The sequence below is a fragment of the Scardinius erythrophthalmus genome, assembly GCF_964197995.2.
Source record: "Scardinius erythrophthalmus genome assembly, chromosome: 13".
Taxonomy (NCBI): domain Eukaryota; kingdom Metazoa; phylum Chordata; class Actinopteri; order Cypriniformes; family Leuciscidae; genus Scardinius; species Scardinius erythrophthalmus.
In genome coordinates this window covers 18,655,010-18,674,667 of record NC_138233.1, presented here as the reverse complement: position 1 = coordinate 18,674,667, position 19,658 = coordinate 18,655,010, and the positions used below count along the sequence as shown (strand labels likewise).

At 39.3% G+C, this 19,658-nt stretch overlaps 1 protein-coding gene across 1 annotated transcript; it reads left to right on the top strand.

The window, feature by feature from the left end:
- Nucleotides 1-15,582: 15,582 nt before the first annotated feature.
- gabrp (gamma-aminobutyric acid type A receptor subunit pi) lies at nt 15,583-18,718 on the top strand (the record flags this gene model as incomplete). The annotated part of the gene is made up of 9 exons (XM_081383533.1): nt 15,583-15,668; nt 15,753-15,865; nt 15,947-16,014; nt 16,093-16,310; nt 16,438-16,520; nt 16,641-16,778; nt 17,874-18,026; nt 18,129-18,322; nt 18,401-18,718. The coding sequence occupies exons 1-9, from the start codon at nt 15,616-15,618 to the stop codon at nt 18,716-18,718; spliced, it is 1,338 nt and encodes a 445-aa protein (XP_081239659.1). The 5' UTR covers nt 15,583-15,615.
- Nucleotides 18,719-19,658: the final 940 nt, after the last annotated feature.

Sequence of the window (19,658 nt, the reverse complement as noted above, 5' to 3'; positions counted from 1 at the left end):
ACACATTGGACGCTGCTGCCATGAGGCCCAACAGTTTCTTAAACTGTTTCACAATACGTGACTGCTCACGTGAGACAGGAACCAATAATTCCTCCATATAACCAAGGCGCGGAGAAACCGCCGCGTGATCTTGATCGTACGAAGTGGGTTTCCCCTCGGGGAGAACCCCCTGGTTCTGAGCCACCACTGCGAGAGTCTCATATACAGTAGGCCAAAGGGTATCACATTGGATGCTGCTGCTTGAGGCTCAACAGTTTCTCGAACTGTTTCACAATGCGTGACTGCTCATGTGAGATAGGAACCAGTATTCCTCCATATAACCAAGGCGCGGAGACACTGCCGCGTGATCTTGATCATACAAAGTGGGTTTCCCCTCGGGGAGAACCCTCTGGTTCTGAGCCACCACTGCGAGAGTCTCATGTACAGTAGGCCAAAGGGTATCACATTGGACGCTGCTGCCATGAGGCCCAACAGTTTCTCGAACTGTTTCACAGTGCGTGGCTGGCCTAGCTTCAACTCTTTTGTGGTTGCGAGGATAACAGCTACACGAACGGGCAAAGTATGGCTCGCATCGTGACTGAATCCCATACCACACCAAGGAAAGTGGTTCTCTGTAGTGGAGAAAGCACACTCTTCTTGGCATTGAGTCTCACCCCAATTTCTTCATCTGAGCGAGGACGACATCTCGATGCCGAACTGCTAACTGCTCCGATTCCGCCAGAATCAGTCAGTCATCGATGTAGTTCAGAATGCGTAGCCCTGCAGCCTGACGGGGCCAGAGCAGCATCTACGCACTTCGTGAACGTGCAGGGTGATAGAGTTAGACCGAATGGAAGCACCCGATAATGGTATTCTTTGCCCCCAAAAGAAAACCTCAGGAATTTCCTTTGTTGAGGGAAGATGGAAGTAAGCGCCTTTTAAATCTATTGTGACTATCCAGTCCTCGGATCTGAAAAAAGTCACAATCTGTTTGAGTGTGAGCATAATGAACTTGAGTTTCATGACTGCACGATACAACAGACGAAGATCTAAAAATGGGAACGCAGCACCCCATCCTTTTATGGAACAATAAAGTAGCAGCTGTAAAACCCCGATTCTCTGTCGGGAGAGTACACCTGCTCTATAGCTCCCTTCGCTAATAGAGACTCTACTTCTTGTTCCATTACCAGAGCCTGCTCGGGATGTACTAACGCGAGTAGCACCCCGTTGTAACGAGGTGGAGGAAAACTAAACTGTATTCTGTAACCTCTCTCTATTATCTGCAGGACCCATGGAGATATATTCGGCAGATTCTTCCACTCTGTCAGAAAATCTACTAAGGGTACCAGTCTCTCGAGACTGGCCTCTGGTGTTATTGTAACAGCCACTTCGGTGACCTGAAGCATTCTGGCAGGAAACAACCGAACTGACTCTTTTTGAACCCCCTCAGAGGGTGCGAGTTTGACACAGTGTCGTGGTGACACTGAGCCATGTGCTCGCTGGAAACCGCTGCGCCCCGAGACCAAGGATGCGGGGTTGGCAGAACGGCCTCCTGAGGGCACCGAGGTGGGGCGGGCACCGTATAATGAGGTGTACACCGCTCCACCCCGGTCGGGGTTGCCCTCAGAGGTCTGACACCAGTGGCATCAGGACCTTGGCTGAAAACCTTTTTCACAGAAAAACAGTCCTCAGATCCATCTTCTGCTTTAAAGGCTTCTGTTGAGAATGCCATTCTGGTCCCCAATCTTTCTGAGGGGGAGCACAGGAAATGACACTCTGTCTGTACAATGAGTTTGTTAATGGCTAGAGCTGCTCCGCCCAGCAGCCCCAATTGCAAAGTTATAAACTCTAAACTCATTGTCCACAGAAGATTGAGATGTAGAATCTTCAATTCCCTTAACTCGATGCTCAGCACATTCATCTCCTCGGAGGTGGACAACTGTAGCACCAAACTATACCATTTAATTCCTCAAAATTAAATATAGAAAAAGATCAACCAGACAAGTTAACACGGTCTGGATGAATTACTGAACATATACATGAATCTAACTAATGAAAGTCAGATAAGCACATTTTAAATGCAGCCCACTTATTTAATTCCTCAGAATTAAACAGCAAAAAATCAACCAGACAATTTAATATAGTCTAGATGAAAGGCTGAATATATATTTAAATATAGGCTTATATATATAAAATAGTTTCAACATGCAATAAAAGAATCATAAATTCATAGCTTGCAATACACAATTTTATTTATTTATTTTTTAATAAATGCATTGCATTTGCATAACCACTGGACTCTTATTGCAGTCTTTTTTTAAATAAACAGTAGCATGGGGAAACTCTTGATAGTGAACACACGTCGGAAATGTTCATGAATGAACGTAGCCAGTCCACTATTATTGTTATAGCAGACCCCGTAATCTACGCGCTGCCTCAGCACCCGCGAGATCCGAGCCAAAAAATCTTTATTGACTTTCCTCCCTCGAGAAAAAAGCCATCGGGAGCAGAGCTAAACTCTCGATAGTGCAAAAATTACACGTCGGGAATTTATGAATGAACACTGTCAGCCTCCTTATTTTACTAGAGCTGACCGTGCACGCTCCACTCCCAAACAAACAACACATGAATCGCGTGTGTCCCCACTCGTAATGAAGCGAGGGCGGGGAGGAACACACAATCCAAAGCTGTTTGCTCCCCATACTCCTGTCTATATATATATATATATAATATGCTTGTGGTTGTTGTGGACATGTATCGATGCTCAGCACTCTACCTCCTCAGAGATAGACTGCTGAAACACCGGGCTCTCTAACCAGGACGGAAGAAGCCGCGGCGCGTGCTTCCGATCGCAGAGAGAGAGCGCTGGATCCCCCGGATAAAGCCAGAGAAAAGGCGGAGCCCGTCTCTAACCTCTCCGCGAGATCTATTTGCGAACCCACAATACCAACTTCCGTGCTGCCTCGGCAACACGGTGTCGGTATTGCGAGGAACGCGAGCCTGAACACCCTCCTCAAAGAGTGACAAGCGGGAACGGAGCGAGTACGATAGTAACTCGCAATGCTCGTAGTCAGCACCCTCGAGCACTGACAGAACATGCTCCGTTTCAAACAAACAACACATACACCGTGTGTATCCCCACCCGTAAAGACAGAGGGCAGGGAGGAACACACGATATAAGGTTGTTTTGTTCGCCATAATATTTATGCTTGTGACAGACAACAATAAATAAGACAGACAGTATAACACAGAGCGCTTGCTGAGGCACAGAAGCTAGCGCGGTTCTAAACCGGATGTCCTTTATCCTTTCCTGGTCGTCACGTCACCCGCCCGTGACGCCCACTCTCGCCATTGGACTAGTTGACATAGGTGCTTCAGACGCAATCACGCAGGAGCGTTCCCAAAGCGTCATTGACGCATCGCGAGTTCCCTCGAAAGGGAACTAATGAAATGAACGCGGCAAAAAATCGACCAATCAGAATTTTGGTCGAGCCAGAACGTATCGACCAAATAATCGACTAATCGACTGGGAGAATACAGCCCTAGAAAATTTATTGAAAAATGTAAATGTTTTATACAAGTATGATACTGTCAATAATGATGGATTTAATGGCTTTTAATAAATCATAACAGTACCATTCAAAACTTTGGGGTCAGTAAGAATTTTTTTAAAGAAATTAATACTTTTATTCAGAAAGGATGCATTAAATTGATCAAAAGAGACATTTATAATGTTACAAAAGATTTCCATTTCAAATAAATATTTAATTTGAACTGAATTCATTAAAAAATCATGGGGGGAAAATCAGTTTCTACAAAACTATTATGAGCATCAAATCAGCATTGTGAATGATTTCTGAAGGATCGTGACTCTGAAGACTGGAGTAATGATGCTGAAAATCTGCTTTGCCAACACAGGAATAAACTGTTATTTTAAATTGTAATAATATTTCACAATACTGCTGTTTTTACTGTATTTTTTATTAAATAAATGGGAGACTTCTTTCAAAAACGTCAAACAAAATCTTACCACCCTCAAACTTTTGGACAATAGTGTAAATACATTAATATCTTAAATGTAACTCTAGCGTTTTATAAAATATGAAACGGGGATCCCTGCTCTGTCTCTCTTTACATCAAGAGCTTGAAAGGGTTGAAGACCCCTGTGGTAATCATTCAATGCTAAACTAAAGTACTACAGTTTTACAATATGTTACCATCACTTTACCATGGCACAGCCATTGTACTGTTTTGTAAGGGTTGTCTCTCTTAGCCCAAGGATTTAGCCCAATCATTATTTTTAAATATGCTTCTTCATTCTTAAAGCCATAATAGAAAAGCTGAAGAATCCTTAGAACAACCAAAAATAGTCTGTTTTGGGGGAAAAATTCATAGCATTTCAGTTCAGTGTTAGAGTGGGAGAGGGTTATGTCAAGGGTGACATTAAGTCGGGTGCATTCCAGGTGGTTCTGTGTAGTGTTGATAGGGTAAACTCTAAACAGACATGAACAAATCCATCAGGACTATGACGTGTTTTGGGGGAAGGGGCCGGTGAACTGAAATTGAACTGTTAAAAGGTGATGAAAGAACTGATAAGCTTCGAGCTTTAAGGCTGTTGGTTTTTCGGTGTCAATTTATTATATTTTAAATGAGGAACACGATGCACTGGATGATAATAACCCCCCTAAAGGGCAATGCGCCCTCCTGCCAACTACTACAACATCAAAACCAAAACAGCAAGCACGTGCTTCACTGTTTTTAGCTAAACATTATTGACTGATTAGTGATGTTTAGTAAACTCAGCATGAAGATGTCAGGCAGAGAGATGAAGCTCTGATTCACTGAATCAGGCAGGAGAAAGACCATCCAGTTCCAGGTCATTGTTGTGTGTAAATACTCGAACACACTTCAGACGCATGCTAAGGAGACACAGGATAAAAAGCCTGTCCTTGAATTATTGGCGCACATACACAGCTAACCTTCTACAAAGTCATGTTAACGTTTTTCTGACCTGATTAAGTTTGAATGACAATGACTTACTCATTCCTTTATTTGCTCTCTCTCTCTCTCTCTCTCTCTCTCTCTCTCTCTCTCTCTCTCTCTCTCTCTCTCTCTTTAGATGTACAGCATCAAAAGGATGGAACATACAAAAAGTTTTTTTTAAAGACAGAAGAAATATTGTATTCATATTTTTTTAACAGACTGTACTACATTTGGAAACATTTAATATAACGAAGAGAAAACACTTATATAATGTAATTAACAGAATATTATACTATAATTGATATCATTCCAAAATTAATTTTTAACTGTTAATGTTTGATTCAGTTCAGTTTTACTTTGATAAAAACTGAATGGTTGTTCCATGAATTTAGACAATAATTTTAAGAAAGACAAGCAATCCATATCATCTGAACACTCTGACTAAATCAGGAAATAAGAAAAAATGTTATAGCACACATGCCAGGAAAAGGTTCAGTTTCTCTTTCTTATTGGTCCTTAAGGGGAAAAAATATCCTGACAGAAGAAACCATGATCCATTGAGTGAATCCAACAAGATGTTCATCAAGAGGAAAACAGAACAGAAGACAACAATTATTCCATATCAACAGTCCAAAGCCAAATTCCATCCCCACATGAAAGCATTAATCCTTCTGTAGGCCTATATCTGGGAAGCCCAGCGCTCTAAATGAACTGACAAGTACCAGGGCTTATATAGAATATTTAGTGAAAATAGTGTTGAGAGACAACAAACACTTTAGTGTAATGAACTGTTCTGTGTTATTTCCCCCTAAAATATTTGACATGTCAACATGACAAAAACAAAACTCCATGAGTGTTAAGAGGCATTTGGCCCCGGCTCTGCTGGCTGCTGGTTTCAAACATCATGGCTGTTTATTAGTTTCAACAGCTAACAACTGAGATGTTTCATAAGCAAATATAATGTCCCACAGATCCCTCACCACATCCTTGAGAATCAGGCTTATGGTTGATGTTGGATCTTCAAACCCTGATATTCATCTAATCTTTCGTTCTGATCATTGAATGGTTAGTAATCTGGTTTGAATGACGCGCAGCAAGCGATTGTGACATCCTTGGTGTATGTCATTTGCTCCCCCTAGTGGTTAAAAGAGTGCAGAGCCTGTGTAATTCAGTAATTGCTCAGAAGAGGGCGGGTCCATCAAAATAATGTTTAGCATCATGGTAAAACAGACTTGCCTTTCCTAGGATTATAAGTGTTTCCTGACATCATCTTGTCACTGTAAATATTCAAATAAATGGTGCATCAACAAGATGGGTCAGCTAAATTCTCATTCGCTTTGTCATGTTGTTAGATAGCTGAGAGGAAACTACCCGTTTACTTCAACAAAAAGGGAACTGATACCATGCACTCTGTTCAGACTAATCGGATATATAGTACCTGGAGAAAGCAATCTGTTAGCATTCCTGTTAGCATAGCGAATGTGTGACTCTCGGAAGGAAGTACGCAACCTGCTTTTTGCTGTCTTTACTCATGGTTGCTCATTCTAAGAGGATACTATTAAATTTCTGTCAATGGAAATAAATGCTTTTTGCTCCCAAAATAGTGTAGTCATGATATTTACCAACATGGTCTAACTGAACCATGCTAAACCTTGGCTGAATTTGAAATCGCCCCTATATACCTATACACTTAGTGTATGGGTAGCCTATTTTCTAGCATGTACACTATTGAGGTGCATTATATTATTGAATAAGTGCACGCATTAATGTTTGCTATGGTTTAAGACACCACTACAAATGCCTGTTCCTTCAAATAGTGCACTATGTAAGGGTATTGGGGCAATTTCGGAGCACTTGGTTCCGACAAGCACATGAATAACTCAAAACGCTTTAGAAAGCACAAAATGAACAGATTATTTTGTTGTTTTATCAATATTCTCTGGAAAAAAAAGTACATGATTATGATTCCCTCGACCATAAAATGTATTTGTAGCTCTGGGATTTAACTCACTTTGCATGAAATTCAATTAAATGAACCTATCAAGCCATCAGGAGAAAGTCTAACTTACTGACTAAGAGAGATACACTAAATAAGCCGGCCACATTTTAGAAACAGATCTGTTATCAATACTGATTTACTATTTAACAAAGTATATTGTGCAAATTCAAATGGGAAAATACAAAGCGTTCTTGCATTTCCTATATAAAAAAAAGTACAAAAATGTAGAACATATTGATGGAAATATAATTTTATACATATTATAAGACACCTTCTTACATGTTATGTCTTCACCCATACATGTGACCTTTAAATGATCTAACAATGTCATGAGTCCAGAAGCATGTATGCACTGATGCACGCTCATCAGGCTGGTTTCCTCACTCTAGTGCACTTACTTAGCCTAAGGTAAGATGTGGCCACCACATGCAGCATTCATCAGCATACACCAACATGCCTCCACAGTGATGTGGCTGGAAAGGACTTTCCTATGGAAATAAATGGTGTAAATAGATTAATGCTGTTGGGCTGTCTCTGAGCCCTCTTCCTTCAATTAAACTCACTGATTTACATTAGGCATGCAATGTGCCAGGAAATTTTGATTTTAATGCACGTCACTTAATTGTGTATTATTTATATGACTGCTTTATTATCACAAATCCCTAATTAATCATACAGTAGCTAAACAAACAGATAAATTAATAAAAATCAATAGATTGTTAATAAGCAAAAAAAATGCATCAGTAGGTTGAGAATGATTAATGAGAACAAAAGAGATATTTAAAATGTAATTGTCATTGGCGTTTTACAAGAAAAGGTTGCAAATTCCAAGAGTTTAATCCATTATACCATCCAAAACCATAGCTAAACCAACAAATGGGGGTTCTAACAAGACCATGCTACAATCATTATAGGGCTACGGAGGTTTGCAGAAGCATTAGTCATTAGTCATGGTTAATGCAACATATGCCAAAGGATTTAAAAGGAGTGAAATACAGCAAGAGAGAGACCCAGGGAACTTCAGTATTTCACTAGGGAGAAAATAGTAGATTAAACTGTCAACAAAATGGACCAGTATATTCTTTTAACCTTGACTTGTGGTTGCCAGGCTACTGTCTTGTACTCCAGTGGCCTGGCCTGTAGCGTACCGTTTAAGGGATAGAAAACAGCTAGTATGTAGAGAATACAGATGTGTACAGGGCATAAACATGTAAATGAAGCTGGTGTGCTTGATAGCGAGGGGAAAAGCAAGCGGGAGAAAGAGTGTATTTGTATGCAGGTGGTTGCACTGTAAAAAATATATATATTATGTATACATTATTCGGTGGATAAGTAATTCATTAAACCATTGAGAGGAAAATCAAAGGAATGTAAAGAAATATAGGCTATTAAAAATAATTATATATATATATATATATATATATATATATTTGTAAACTGTAAATTCATATTGCTAATAGCAGAAAGCAAATCCCGTTCATTTGCATGTTCTAAAATTAAAGCTTTGGATTATGTCGGCCAATTACAATTGTTCACGAGAGAGAAAAATAAATTAGACGTATGCAAAGCAGCACTAATGTATGTGCCAAGTATGCCCAAGTTCTGCTGCACCTTTCCAGCTGCTTTAACATCACACACTACCACCAGCACACTGGTGCCGAAATCCAATAGCCCTTCTCTATTTACTGATGTTTTATTCATTTCATTCTCTCTGCAGAGAAATTCCTTTTCTTTGGCCATTGCATAGGAACTCTGATTGACCTTTTCAACATGTCCTTAGCTATCTGTTTGCGCTATGTCTGAAGTGTTTTAAAGGTTTAGAGGTTCTTGTGTGGTGTGATTGCATTATGCCTGAATTGATTTGGTTTTTATATCATTTAAGGCACATGCCAGCAGAAATAAAAAGTAAAGAGAAGGAAAGGATAATGGAGAAAAACCTCTGGGGGGTTTCAGTGCACATAATACATCAGGGGAGGGGTTGTTTGTTTACACTGATGCAAAATCCCACTTACCTCTCTCCTCATTGAATGTGGATATGGGGACGTCTCCTCATCAGCTTCTCTGAGGATCCTGATTGGCCAGTTCAGCTCTTGTGTCGTTGATATCAGTTTATTGTTTTTTTATTCAGGATGTGTGTCAACTGCAATGAAAGGAAAGAAAAGAGTCAGGTCCACAACTGAAATGGACATCTAAATACAAAATATTTACTAATAGCTCACCCTCCCACAGCCATGTCTGTTCTTACACAATTCCAGTGGATGTAAGCGGATTATCCTAACCTCTCAAGAATATCATATTTAGTTCGTTTTTTTCCTTCGAAATACTGCAGATTAAAAAAAAATATAATAGAATTTTAATTTATTTAATGAGGTCAGAAAATGATGTCATGCGGCTGATGATCTGACAGGTTTTAATATGAGAAATATCCTAAAAATCCCTTAGGGACGAGTCTGGCTTATACCAAATCGTGTTAATGCCATGTACTCATCTACATCATCCCTATGGTTGGCATGCCGACAAGGAACACTGTCTTTCCTTGCTGAAAACCGAACACTAGAGTATGTCCTGCCCATGAGAGAGTAAATGAGAGTGACAGTGTGAGACAGAGTAATAAAAAATAGAGAGAGAGAGAGAGAGAGAGAGAGAGAGAGAGAGAGAGAGAGAGAGAGAGAGAGAGAGAGAGAGAGAGAGAGAGAGAGAGAGAGAGAGAGAGAGAGAGAGAGAGAGAGAGAGAGAGAGAGAGAGAGAGAGGCACATAATCTGCACATCCTCACAACCAGCACACCTTTACCGTTCACAATCAGACTCAAGACTGAACTAAGAAAGCAAAAAAAGGTGAGTACAGCAAAATGTTTGTGCATGAGTGAGTGGGAATTTTATTTCTTTTAAATTAAAAAGTAAAGCAAGCTACACGGTTAATATAAACATTCTTTTGCAGGATTCAATCTTAAGAATCATTTCCCACTGTATAGCCTACTTGATCTGGCTACTTATCAAAAAGGTTTTTTGAAGATTAGGGTCTTAGGTTCTTCTTCTTAAGATCGGAATATTGGTTTCATGGTTCTTTAAATGCATGATTATATGCTGTAGTTGATTTTCCAAAGAACTAGTATGAAAAAAGTTATTTGTGGAACTTAAACGATGTCAATTATGTTGTTACTCATCCTCATGTCATTCCAACCCTGTATGACTTCCTTTCTTCTGTGGAACACAGAAGAAAAGATATTTAGAGAAAAATCTCAGTGTTTTTTGTCCATACAGTGGAAGTTAATGGGCTCCAATGTTGTCTGGTTCACAATGTTCTTCAAAATATCAAAAGTAATGCATGCAGATTTGAAACGACATGAGGGTGAGTAAATGATGACAGAATTTTCATGGGTGAACTAATCCTTTAAAAAGATTCTTCTGTGAGATCAGGCTGTAAAAAAACTTAGTTTGGGTCTTATTGGACTCTTTATTTTAACAGTGTAGGGCAGGATATGAAAATAGATAAAAAATAAATAAAAAAAAGTCAGGCGGCCTGAGCTTATATATTATAGTAACCGTCATGAAAATGGCAGGCTGGTGGATTTATATGAATGAATATAAGTCACGTGATGACAAATGAGGTCATGAAGCATGCAGGAAGTCTTTTTAATCTTCACTCTCATGTATGAGCTGTACTGTCATGCGGCTCTGTAATTATAAAACTGTCTGAGTGATCTACGAAAGCGCATGAAGAGGAGACCATTACTAGACGGGGTAGCATGCGACGGTCATCACAAAAATGAAAAGAGGACAGATTAAGGTAACGTGAATTAAAGAGAACCTGAAGGGAGTGGTGGAGGAGGAGAGAAGGAAGTAGGCATGTTGATAATCTGTCAACTGGATTGTGATGGGAACCAAGATGAGAGGAAATAGCTATTCATGTGTTGAGGTGATTGGTGGCGGTCATCTGATTTTCAACCATAAACCTCTCAGGCTCTAGGATCGATCCAGGCACCAGTCACTGGCTCAGACAACAGGCTGGTCTTAAGTTCTTCTGCTGGCACTCAATAGTCCACCACTGCTAGCTTGATGTTTGCAGGTCTAATGGGGAGGATGACAGAGAATGCTCCTTCATCTAGGACACACCTGGTGCCTCTCGCTCACAGCTGAGCGCTATTATCCTTGCAAATAAGCTAGCAAAGCAGTGTCGGTTCCAGAGCTGTGGAGGCGTCATTTGAAAAAGTTTCCTTTTTCAGAAAACATCTGATTAGCACCAGAAGATAAACATTAATCCAAGGAGGAAACAAGGCTTCCTTGGAGGTAGAGAGAAGAGGTTATATAATTGGGCTTACTGATGCGTAACCTGTGTGTCTCTGTGCTGTCAAACATTCATTTAGCCGTCGGTTTGAATCCAGCGCCTCTGTTGACAATGTTGTGTGGGCTTAGAGCCTGAGGATGCCGAGAGGAGTCCGCTTTAATCATGGCGAGCCGGTCAATCCGCAGGGGGATTATTAAAGCAGGTTCACTGTCCCTTTCCAGCAGCTTTCCAGCTGCTTTCCATTTGACAAAAATTTAAATGGAAGAATGCCTAACAAAAAGGGATATGACTTTATTGGACACATATAAGAAAAAAAAGACTGCTGTGCCCTCAAATTGATCTGTTGCTTGAAAAGTAACTCAAGGTTTGTTATTTACAAAGGTTCAAATTTGCTTATAGTGCTAAATAATGAAGCCATACCCAGGCACAGTTGGAATCGATTTAATTTTAAATTTATGCTTTTGAATTTTTTGCACTTTTTGTGCAAAAATAGGTTTCTATGGAATTGAATGAAGGCCCATGGCTGCATCTGAATATGTCTATTTCCCTATATACAGTAGGTGTAAAACGGGTAAGCGAGTAGTGTGTCTGAATTCATTACATTCATAAAATAGAAGGCAAAAAGTACATGGATGACATATTATCTCCGGCGAGAGTCTACAGTGTTTATCCAATGGACTCTTTACTATCCCATGAGTTCATGAGAGATGATTTGTGAATGGCAGTGAGGCGACGCAACCGACGCATGACAATGACAACATAACAAATGTAATACGTCTAGATTACATTCATACTACTCAGTTATACTATATCAAGCATAGTTTTTGTGTAAATACTTTTTGTGCCAAATATAAATAACAAATAGCATTATACTAAATGCAAACCGTGATAGATGTTATTCACACAGAGTTTAAATAAAAGTAATATGCTATTTGCTCTAAATGTAAAATATCTGAAAGTAGTGGGCGGAGTTAGTGAGAATAGCCTTTGTCAACATGGTTGGCCATCTGCACTTAGTGTAAATAGACAGCACCTTCATTTATTTCTCAATCAAAAGATCTCATATATGGCAAAAATGATCTTAAGCCAAAGGATGGTTTGGCAATAAAAAAAAAAAAATGCGTAAACAATCTCTGTGATGAAACAATAAACACTCTCTCCAGTGGAATCTGGAAACAGCATGACAAGAGATAGATAGATATGAGAAATAAGGAAATAAAATGACATAGATCGTTTCACAGGAACTTCAAAAGTAACAGGTGTGGCAACAGGAAACAAAAGAGATGAAAGACACAGATGTGAGATGTGATGTGAATTTGCAACAAGGACCAAGGAGAAATCAGCATTGTGATTGAAACTGTAAGGGAGGCAGTTGAGTGAGAGATAGAGAGAGCAATTGGAAAAATGCAGCATATCACAAGACACATGACATTGTTAAAGACATTGATTTATAGGGAGCCAAGCAATGAGACTCATCTAAAAAACTACAGGTGCTATCACAGGCATCTGACACAGCTGTGCACATGTATATGAGAGAGAGAGAGAGAGAGAGAGAGAGAGAGAGAGAGAGAGAGAGAGAGAGAGAGAGAGAGAGAGAGAGAGAGAGAGAGAGAGAGAGAGAGAGAGAGAGAGAGAGAGAGAGAGAGAGAGAGAGAGAGAGAGAGAGGGGGGGGGGGATGGTGGAGGCAGAGAGAGAGAATATTCTCAGAGCCATTCAAGTGACGAGTGTGAGGGAAGCCATGCTTGGATGGAGACACACCGCATGCTGAGAGACCAAGAAACAATAAGATATTTAAAAGAAGACATAGACCCAAGATAAAAGAAAACATTCATTTAAGGATTGAAAACATCTTTATCAACCTGAATCAATTTTACAGGTACACCAACAGAGAAAGAGACCAAGAAGAAGAGTGAAGGTAAGTCACAATAATTTGCATCTCAGATCTCCACAGGTAACTGCTGTCATTGTGATTTTCATGCAGCATGACAGAGAGTGGATGGGGACAGCTGATGGATGGAGGGATGAGGTGGAAGAGGAGAGGAATAATTGAAGATGGGACAAAGAAAGAATATGTACTGGGAGTGATGAGATGAGTGGCATGCCAAAGAAGATGGAATACTGTTTACATTCTGAAGAATATATTTGATAGTTTTTGCATCTGGCAGGTCATATGTGATTTTAAATTAATGCAATAGTGAGTGCTAGTGGAAAAGCTGGAAAAAATATACGTGCGAAATTGTTAAAACATGGTAATCTTGAGATTTGTACTCTGTCACACCTCTGGGCGCAAAAGGTCTATTTTATGTGACTCATTTAGTAATAGACGTGCACTGACATTTTGAAAGATTGCTCTAATCTAAAAGAATCCACTGAAAAAAAGAGAGAGGGAGAGAGAGAGAGAGACTTAGAATGAAAGAAACGGAGAGAAAGAGAGCGAGAGAAATGGTTGGTGGGGGCTGATCTGTGGTAAAATGGTCCAGAGCCTTTTATTATGGACTGCTTCTTGTTCAAGTCCCATGACAATAACTGCAGTGGTTATTGCTGGTGTGTTTTGAGGCAAGACAATCAGCTTCATAAGCTTAAAGTAAAGAGAAATAGTGACTGGGAGGTTGTGCATTAAATAAAATAGTACAGGTTGTTGGTGGAGCAATTGTGTGCGGGCAGAGGACTGCTGCCATCTTGTGCTAAGGTTACGGGACATTTAAGTTTACATGATTGATAGGTACTTATGAGGGTAAACAGGACCAGTGTCCTGGGACCTCGAGCTGAGAGACACCAGAAAACAATGTAATGCAAATTGAAAATTGAAAATTAATATTGGTGGACAAACAGTGCTTGGATGTGTTCAATTAACTAATTTTAATAGTATTCAACAATTTATTAATATACCATTAATAGTTAATAGACTATTGTATTTATGAATAATGCAGAAATGTATTGCAGACAGGGTTCCCACAATCAATGAATATCTGGAATTTTTTTAACATGCCAGGAAAATTCATACAAATGTCTACATTGAATATGTTTTTCCTCAAAGAAATGTCTGAATTATCAGCAAACTGCTGTTGAGTTATTTTCAAGGGGTCATTATTTTATTATTTTATAATGTTTTCTGGGGTGCACTTATAATGTCAGTATGATTTTTACATAAAAAAATAAAAATTAGAAATTAAAGGCATTTTTCCAACCCTGATTTTAGCCATCTGATTTGAACGCTCTGTTTTAAGGGGCGTGTCTGCTGTGAGACTTCAGTGTAAACGCCCACTGCTGTGATTGGCTAACATCATTGCAAATGAAATAGCTAATAAGTATTACATGTGGAATTCTCTCGAAAACTATTAGCACGGTTTTACTGTTACAGTTCTCGAGGTTTACTAATGATTATAGCATTATATTTAGATCTAGCATCATATTTAGATTGTGGCATGAAAGGTTGCAGTGGATGAGCATTGTAGCCGATCACAGACATGTTGAATGCATGAATGCAGCGATTATACACATTATAACTTTTTTACTCACATACAGAAGTGTGATTCGCCGTTCTTGTCGGATCCAAAAGGCTAGAAGGCACAGCATCGTTTTTTTTTTATTTCAGGCTCTCTGCAAATCCAATGCAGCTACTGTGTTTTTCCACAACCTGGCACTGCAAAACATTTTGCACTCTTCAAAGGCATGTAATCGCTTAGCGTCACGTGACGTCTGTTATTTACCTACTACTACTTGTCGTGCCGTAATCAGTGTGGGCGTGGCTACTGAACTTTAGGGTTCGTGATGTCACCAACCCGGAAAAAGGCTTATTGTAGTCCATAGCAGCCGTTTGTTGTAGTCCTTAAAAATCGGTTTCTGTAAAAGAAAATAACTCCCTTTGCATTGAACTTTGAGCGTCGTACTGTAACTTTGCAGATGTTGTTTATGCTCAAACAGCAACATTACACACTAACTAAAGTTTAAAAAGTGAAATCACAATCAAGGACCTCTTTAATAAATAAAAAAATGACTGAAAAGGTCCTGAATAAATGATGACTCATTTGTCAAAAACAATAGGAACCCTTGCAGACATGCATCAATCTGAGTTTTATTATCCACTTGGTAAACTGGATGAAAAGCTAAAGCTGATAATATAATTTTAATATAAAATCTCATGTAGCAAATGTGTAGCAAAGTAGCAAAAAGTGGAATACAAAGATGCAATCAAACGATCTTATTCTCTAATTTGTATAATCCCTGGAGAAAACAGTGTGTGGGGTGAAAAGAGAGGGCCTTCAGAGTGACTGGTCATAATCCGTTCTTGATAGAGATGATTTTAACAAAACTTTTTTCTTAAATCCTCTTCACAGCCACTGCTCATCCGGATCACATTATCACAGAATGCTGCTCTATCTTATGTTCTGGGCGAGTCTATTTCTGTTGATTACAAACGGGTGAGTAAAGAGATAAACATCTGACACATCGAGACTGAGAATCATGGGCCATCCACATTATTAACATTTTTCCCTGTCTCCCAGTGAAAGAGGATTCTATGGGAATCAGTATGGCGAGTGGAATGATTCACAACTGCAGCCCACCATACAGAAGCTGATGAAAGGCTACAATCGATACCTAAGGCCAAACTTTAACCGTGAGGGCCAGCTGCAGTTGATTAAATATAGATTGAGAATTAAAACATGGATAATACAAACGCATTTCTTTGTTCCCACAGAGGGGCCTGTTGAAATTGGAATGAGTTTGGATATTGCCAGCATTGATGCCATCTCTGAGATTAACATGGTACTATTCATGTTTATAACCTCACCTGTAAACTTTCTTGAAGACTAATGGGATTCTGTTCTGTTCACATACTGATAGGACTACACAGCCACTATTTTCCTAAGACAACGATGGCAAGATTCCAGACTGATATTCCCTGGAAATGAAAGTCTGAGTCTGGATGGAAGGCTGGTTTCTTTGCTGTGGATCCCCGATACGTTCATCCCTGATTCTAAGCGTTCCTTCCTCCATGATGTCACTGTGGAGAACCGCCTGATCCGCATCTTCAGCAATGGCACTGTGCTCTACGCTCTCCGGTAAACACTGAATCTGAATTTACAACTTCTTACCCAAGGCTGAACAGCTGCACCAGGCAGCTGTATGTGCGTCTGGGGAACCTTCCTACTGAAATGGTTCAATCAATATTCCTCCTTTTCTCCACAGCATAACGGCAACCATCGCCTGCAACATGGACCTCACCAAGTATCCTATGGATAGACAAGAGTGTACTTTGCAATTAGAAAGCTGTAAGTGTTTTCACTCTAAACAATTAGATGTAAATTAATTCTACTTATGTTATTTTATTGATTATTCAAGAGCAGGCTGTGCAAACCCTTAAACCTGAATGTGTGTGCATGCATGTTCAGGGGGCTATAATTTACAGGATGTGGTGTTTTACTGGACCCGAGGGAATGACTCAGTGAAGGGGTTAGATACACTGCGTCTGGCCCAGTACAGTGTAGAGAGCTACTACACGTCCGTATCTGAAGCTGTGTATGAAACAGGTATAAACGTCTAATTTCATTATGAATATCTTGGCCACTTTTACATTTTATTACACTGAAAAGTACCAGTCAGCCAGTCTTTTAACAGACGTCTTTTTCCTAAGCGGCTTACAGCGCAATCATGGTTTACAGTGTCCCAAAAAAAGAATTTGGACACTTAAAGCCTGACTTAAAGATGCATGAATGACATTGCATTAGATAACATTTTATTTAATTTTTTCTCCAAAGAAGCACAAGCACATATTTCAAGCAAAATATTGCACAAAAAGAGGTTTTAGGTTTCAAATGATACAGAAAAAGGATATCATATTTTGGCTGCAGATGTCACTTGGTTTGATATTTTGATATTCAATGGACCAAAATTTATAATACTTTTTGGTACCACTGTACATTTAATTAGTACATTCCTAAGTAATCAAACTTGCTAGCGCTGCAATAAACTGTCTACACTGTAAAAAAAAAAACAATCTAGTAAATGCCAGAAATGCACCATACAAATACAGTGACAATGTTTTCAGGTATCACAATATGGCATATTATTGGTGCTTGTATACAGTATTTTACACCTTAAAACTATTTCCAATATAATGATACAATATTAATATTACCAGTCTACAAGAACTACCTGCTTTTTACCTTAAAGCGAAAATGAAAATTCTGTCATCATTTACTTACCCTCAAGTTATTGAATTTTGGGACCCATTGAATATTTTTTTCCATACTATGGAAGTCAATGGGGCCTTGGGCCTGTTCGGTTACAGACAAGTGTTCAGCAGAAGAAAGAAATTTGTGCATGTTTGGAATGACTTGAGGGTGAGTAAATGATGACAGAATTTTCATTTCTGGGTGAACTATCCCTACTGTACTGTATATGTATGTACTGAATGTACTGATAATCAACATGATAAACAGAAAGCAACAAAACATTCACTAAATAACAGAAAATGTAACACAAAACACCCTAATGTACATTTACGGATAACAAAAATAAGCTGAAACAAAACTATTTTACCATTAACCAACATACTATTTGTATTTTTCTGTAAAAATTCCAAAAAAAATTACATCACCTGCAGTATTCTGGATCTGTTGCAGGTTTTTACCCGAAGCTAGTGCTCCACTTCGCTTTGCGCAGAAATGTGCTGTTCTTTATTCTGGAGACGTATGTGCCCTCAACCTTGCTGGTGGTTCTGTCATGGGTGTCTTTCTGGATCAGTCAGTCCTCCGTACCAGCTCGCACCTGCATCGGCCAGTGATTCCATGAGTTTATTACTTTAGCAAACATGTTCTATAAAACATTTCTAGATCAAATAAACTAAATATTCTCTATTAAATCCATTTATTTGACAGGGGTGACCACTGTTCTTACCATGACCACACTAATGATGGGTGCCAGGACCTCACTTCCTAATGCCAACTGCTTCATTAAGGCTATCGACGTCTATCTCGGCATCTGTTTCACCTTCATCTTTGGTGCTCTGCTGGAATATGCCTGCGCTCATTTCTGCACCATGCAGCACCAGACCATTGTAGATGTGCAAAGGGTGAGAAATCTGTGGTTAGTGCTTAAATATGACTCTTTTTTTTACAACTAATTAATAACCTTTTTAAACTTTTCATAGGAACTACTCAAAGAATTCGAGGAGTCAAATGGTACGACTCACTTGGTCAATTCAATGTCACCAAAAAAGATGCAGACGGAAGACTCCACTCAGCAGGAGACGCCGGAGCAATCTGTGGCATGTGAAGGGGATGAGGCAGTGGACAAGAAACAAGAGAAGGGGTGCGGTTTATCCTCTGTAAAGCAAATGTCTCACCGAGCAGCATCCATGATGAGTGTCGAGAATCCTCACAACATCGACAGACACTCAAGGACACTGTTTCCTATGGCATTTCTCCTCGTCAATATCTTCTACTGGCTCTATTACCTTTTATTCTAACGGACTGAAAACTCTACCTCCTATCTCCATAAACAAAGTATTACTCAAATGACTGAAAAATTGAAAAGACTGATGACTTCCAGGTTGAATAGTGCTCTATAACACTGAGCTGGACTTATACATGGTTCACTGATTCACAACAGTGTTAAATTAAGATTACATGAACAACCATAAAGCACAATAGGGACACATCAGCAATAGGACACAAAGAAGGATGCTGTTGTAGTCTTATTTCTTAAAGGGGTCCTATTATGATTTTATCCCCACTTTTACAACTTTAGTTAGTGTGTAATGTTGCTGTTTGAGCATAAAAAAGATCTGCAAGGTTACAAAGCTCAAAGTCCACTCCAAAGGGAGATATTTTATTTAACAGAATCCCCTTTACAAGAACTACAACGAATGGCTCGTTTGGACTACAACATAATTTTTCCGGATCTTATGAAGTCATAATGTTCTCATGTTACTCATTTAAATAATCCCCAGCCACGGATTATGTAAAAAAGGGGACGAGGCCTGGCTGAGCTGCATTAGAGAAGACAGTGTTGTCACTACAGAATGTCAGAGACATTGTTTTTTCCGTTTTCTTCCTAAGGCTGACAAACTTACTTGAAACACTGTTCCTGAACATTATAACCCCAACGATTATCTGTGCGCTGCACAGTTTATGGAGAATGGCATGTTTTTTTTGTAAGCCGATTCACCGCTCCTTAGGTAAATTTTGTGATCAGTTACTGTTTGTTTTATCTTAGTTTTCCGACAAATATCACGATTAAATGATGGATAACATTGTATCTATAATGTATCAGAAAATACAAATCACATAATGGAAAAAATATACCACTCCGAAACGTCCTGTGAAACCCTTGCTTGTAAAGTATGTGCATGGAATCCGTTCTGCATGTTCGTTAACATTGTCAGGGTCTGAATCGAGTTCGAATTG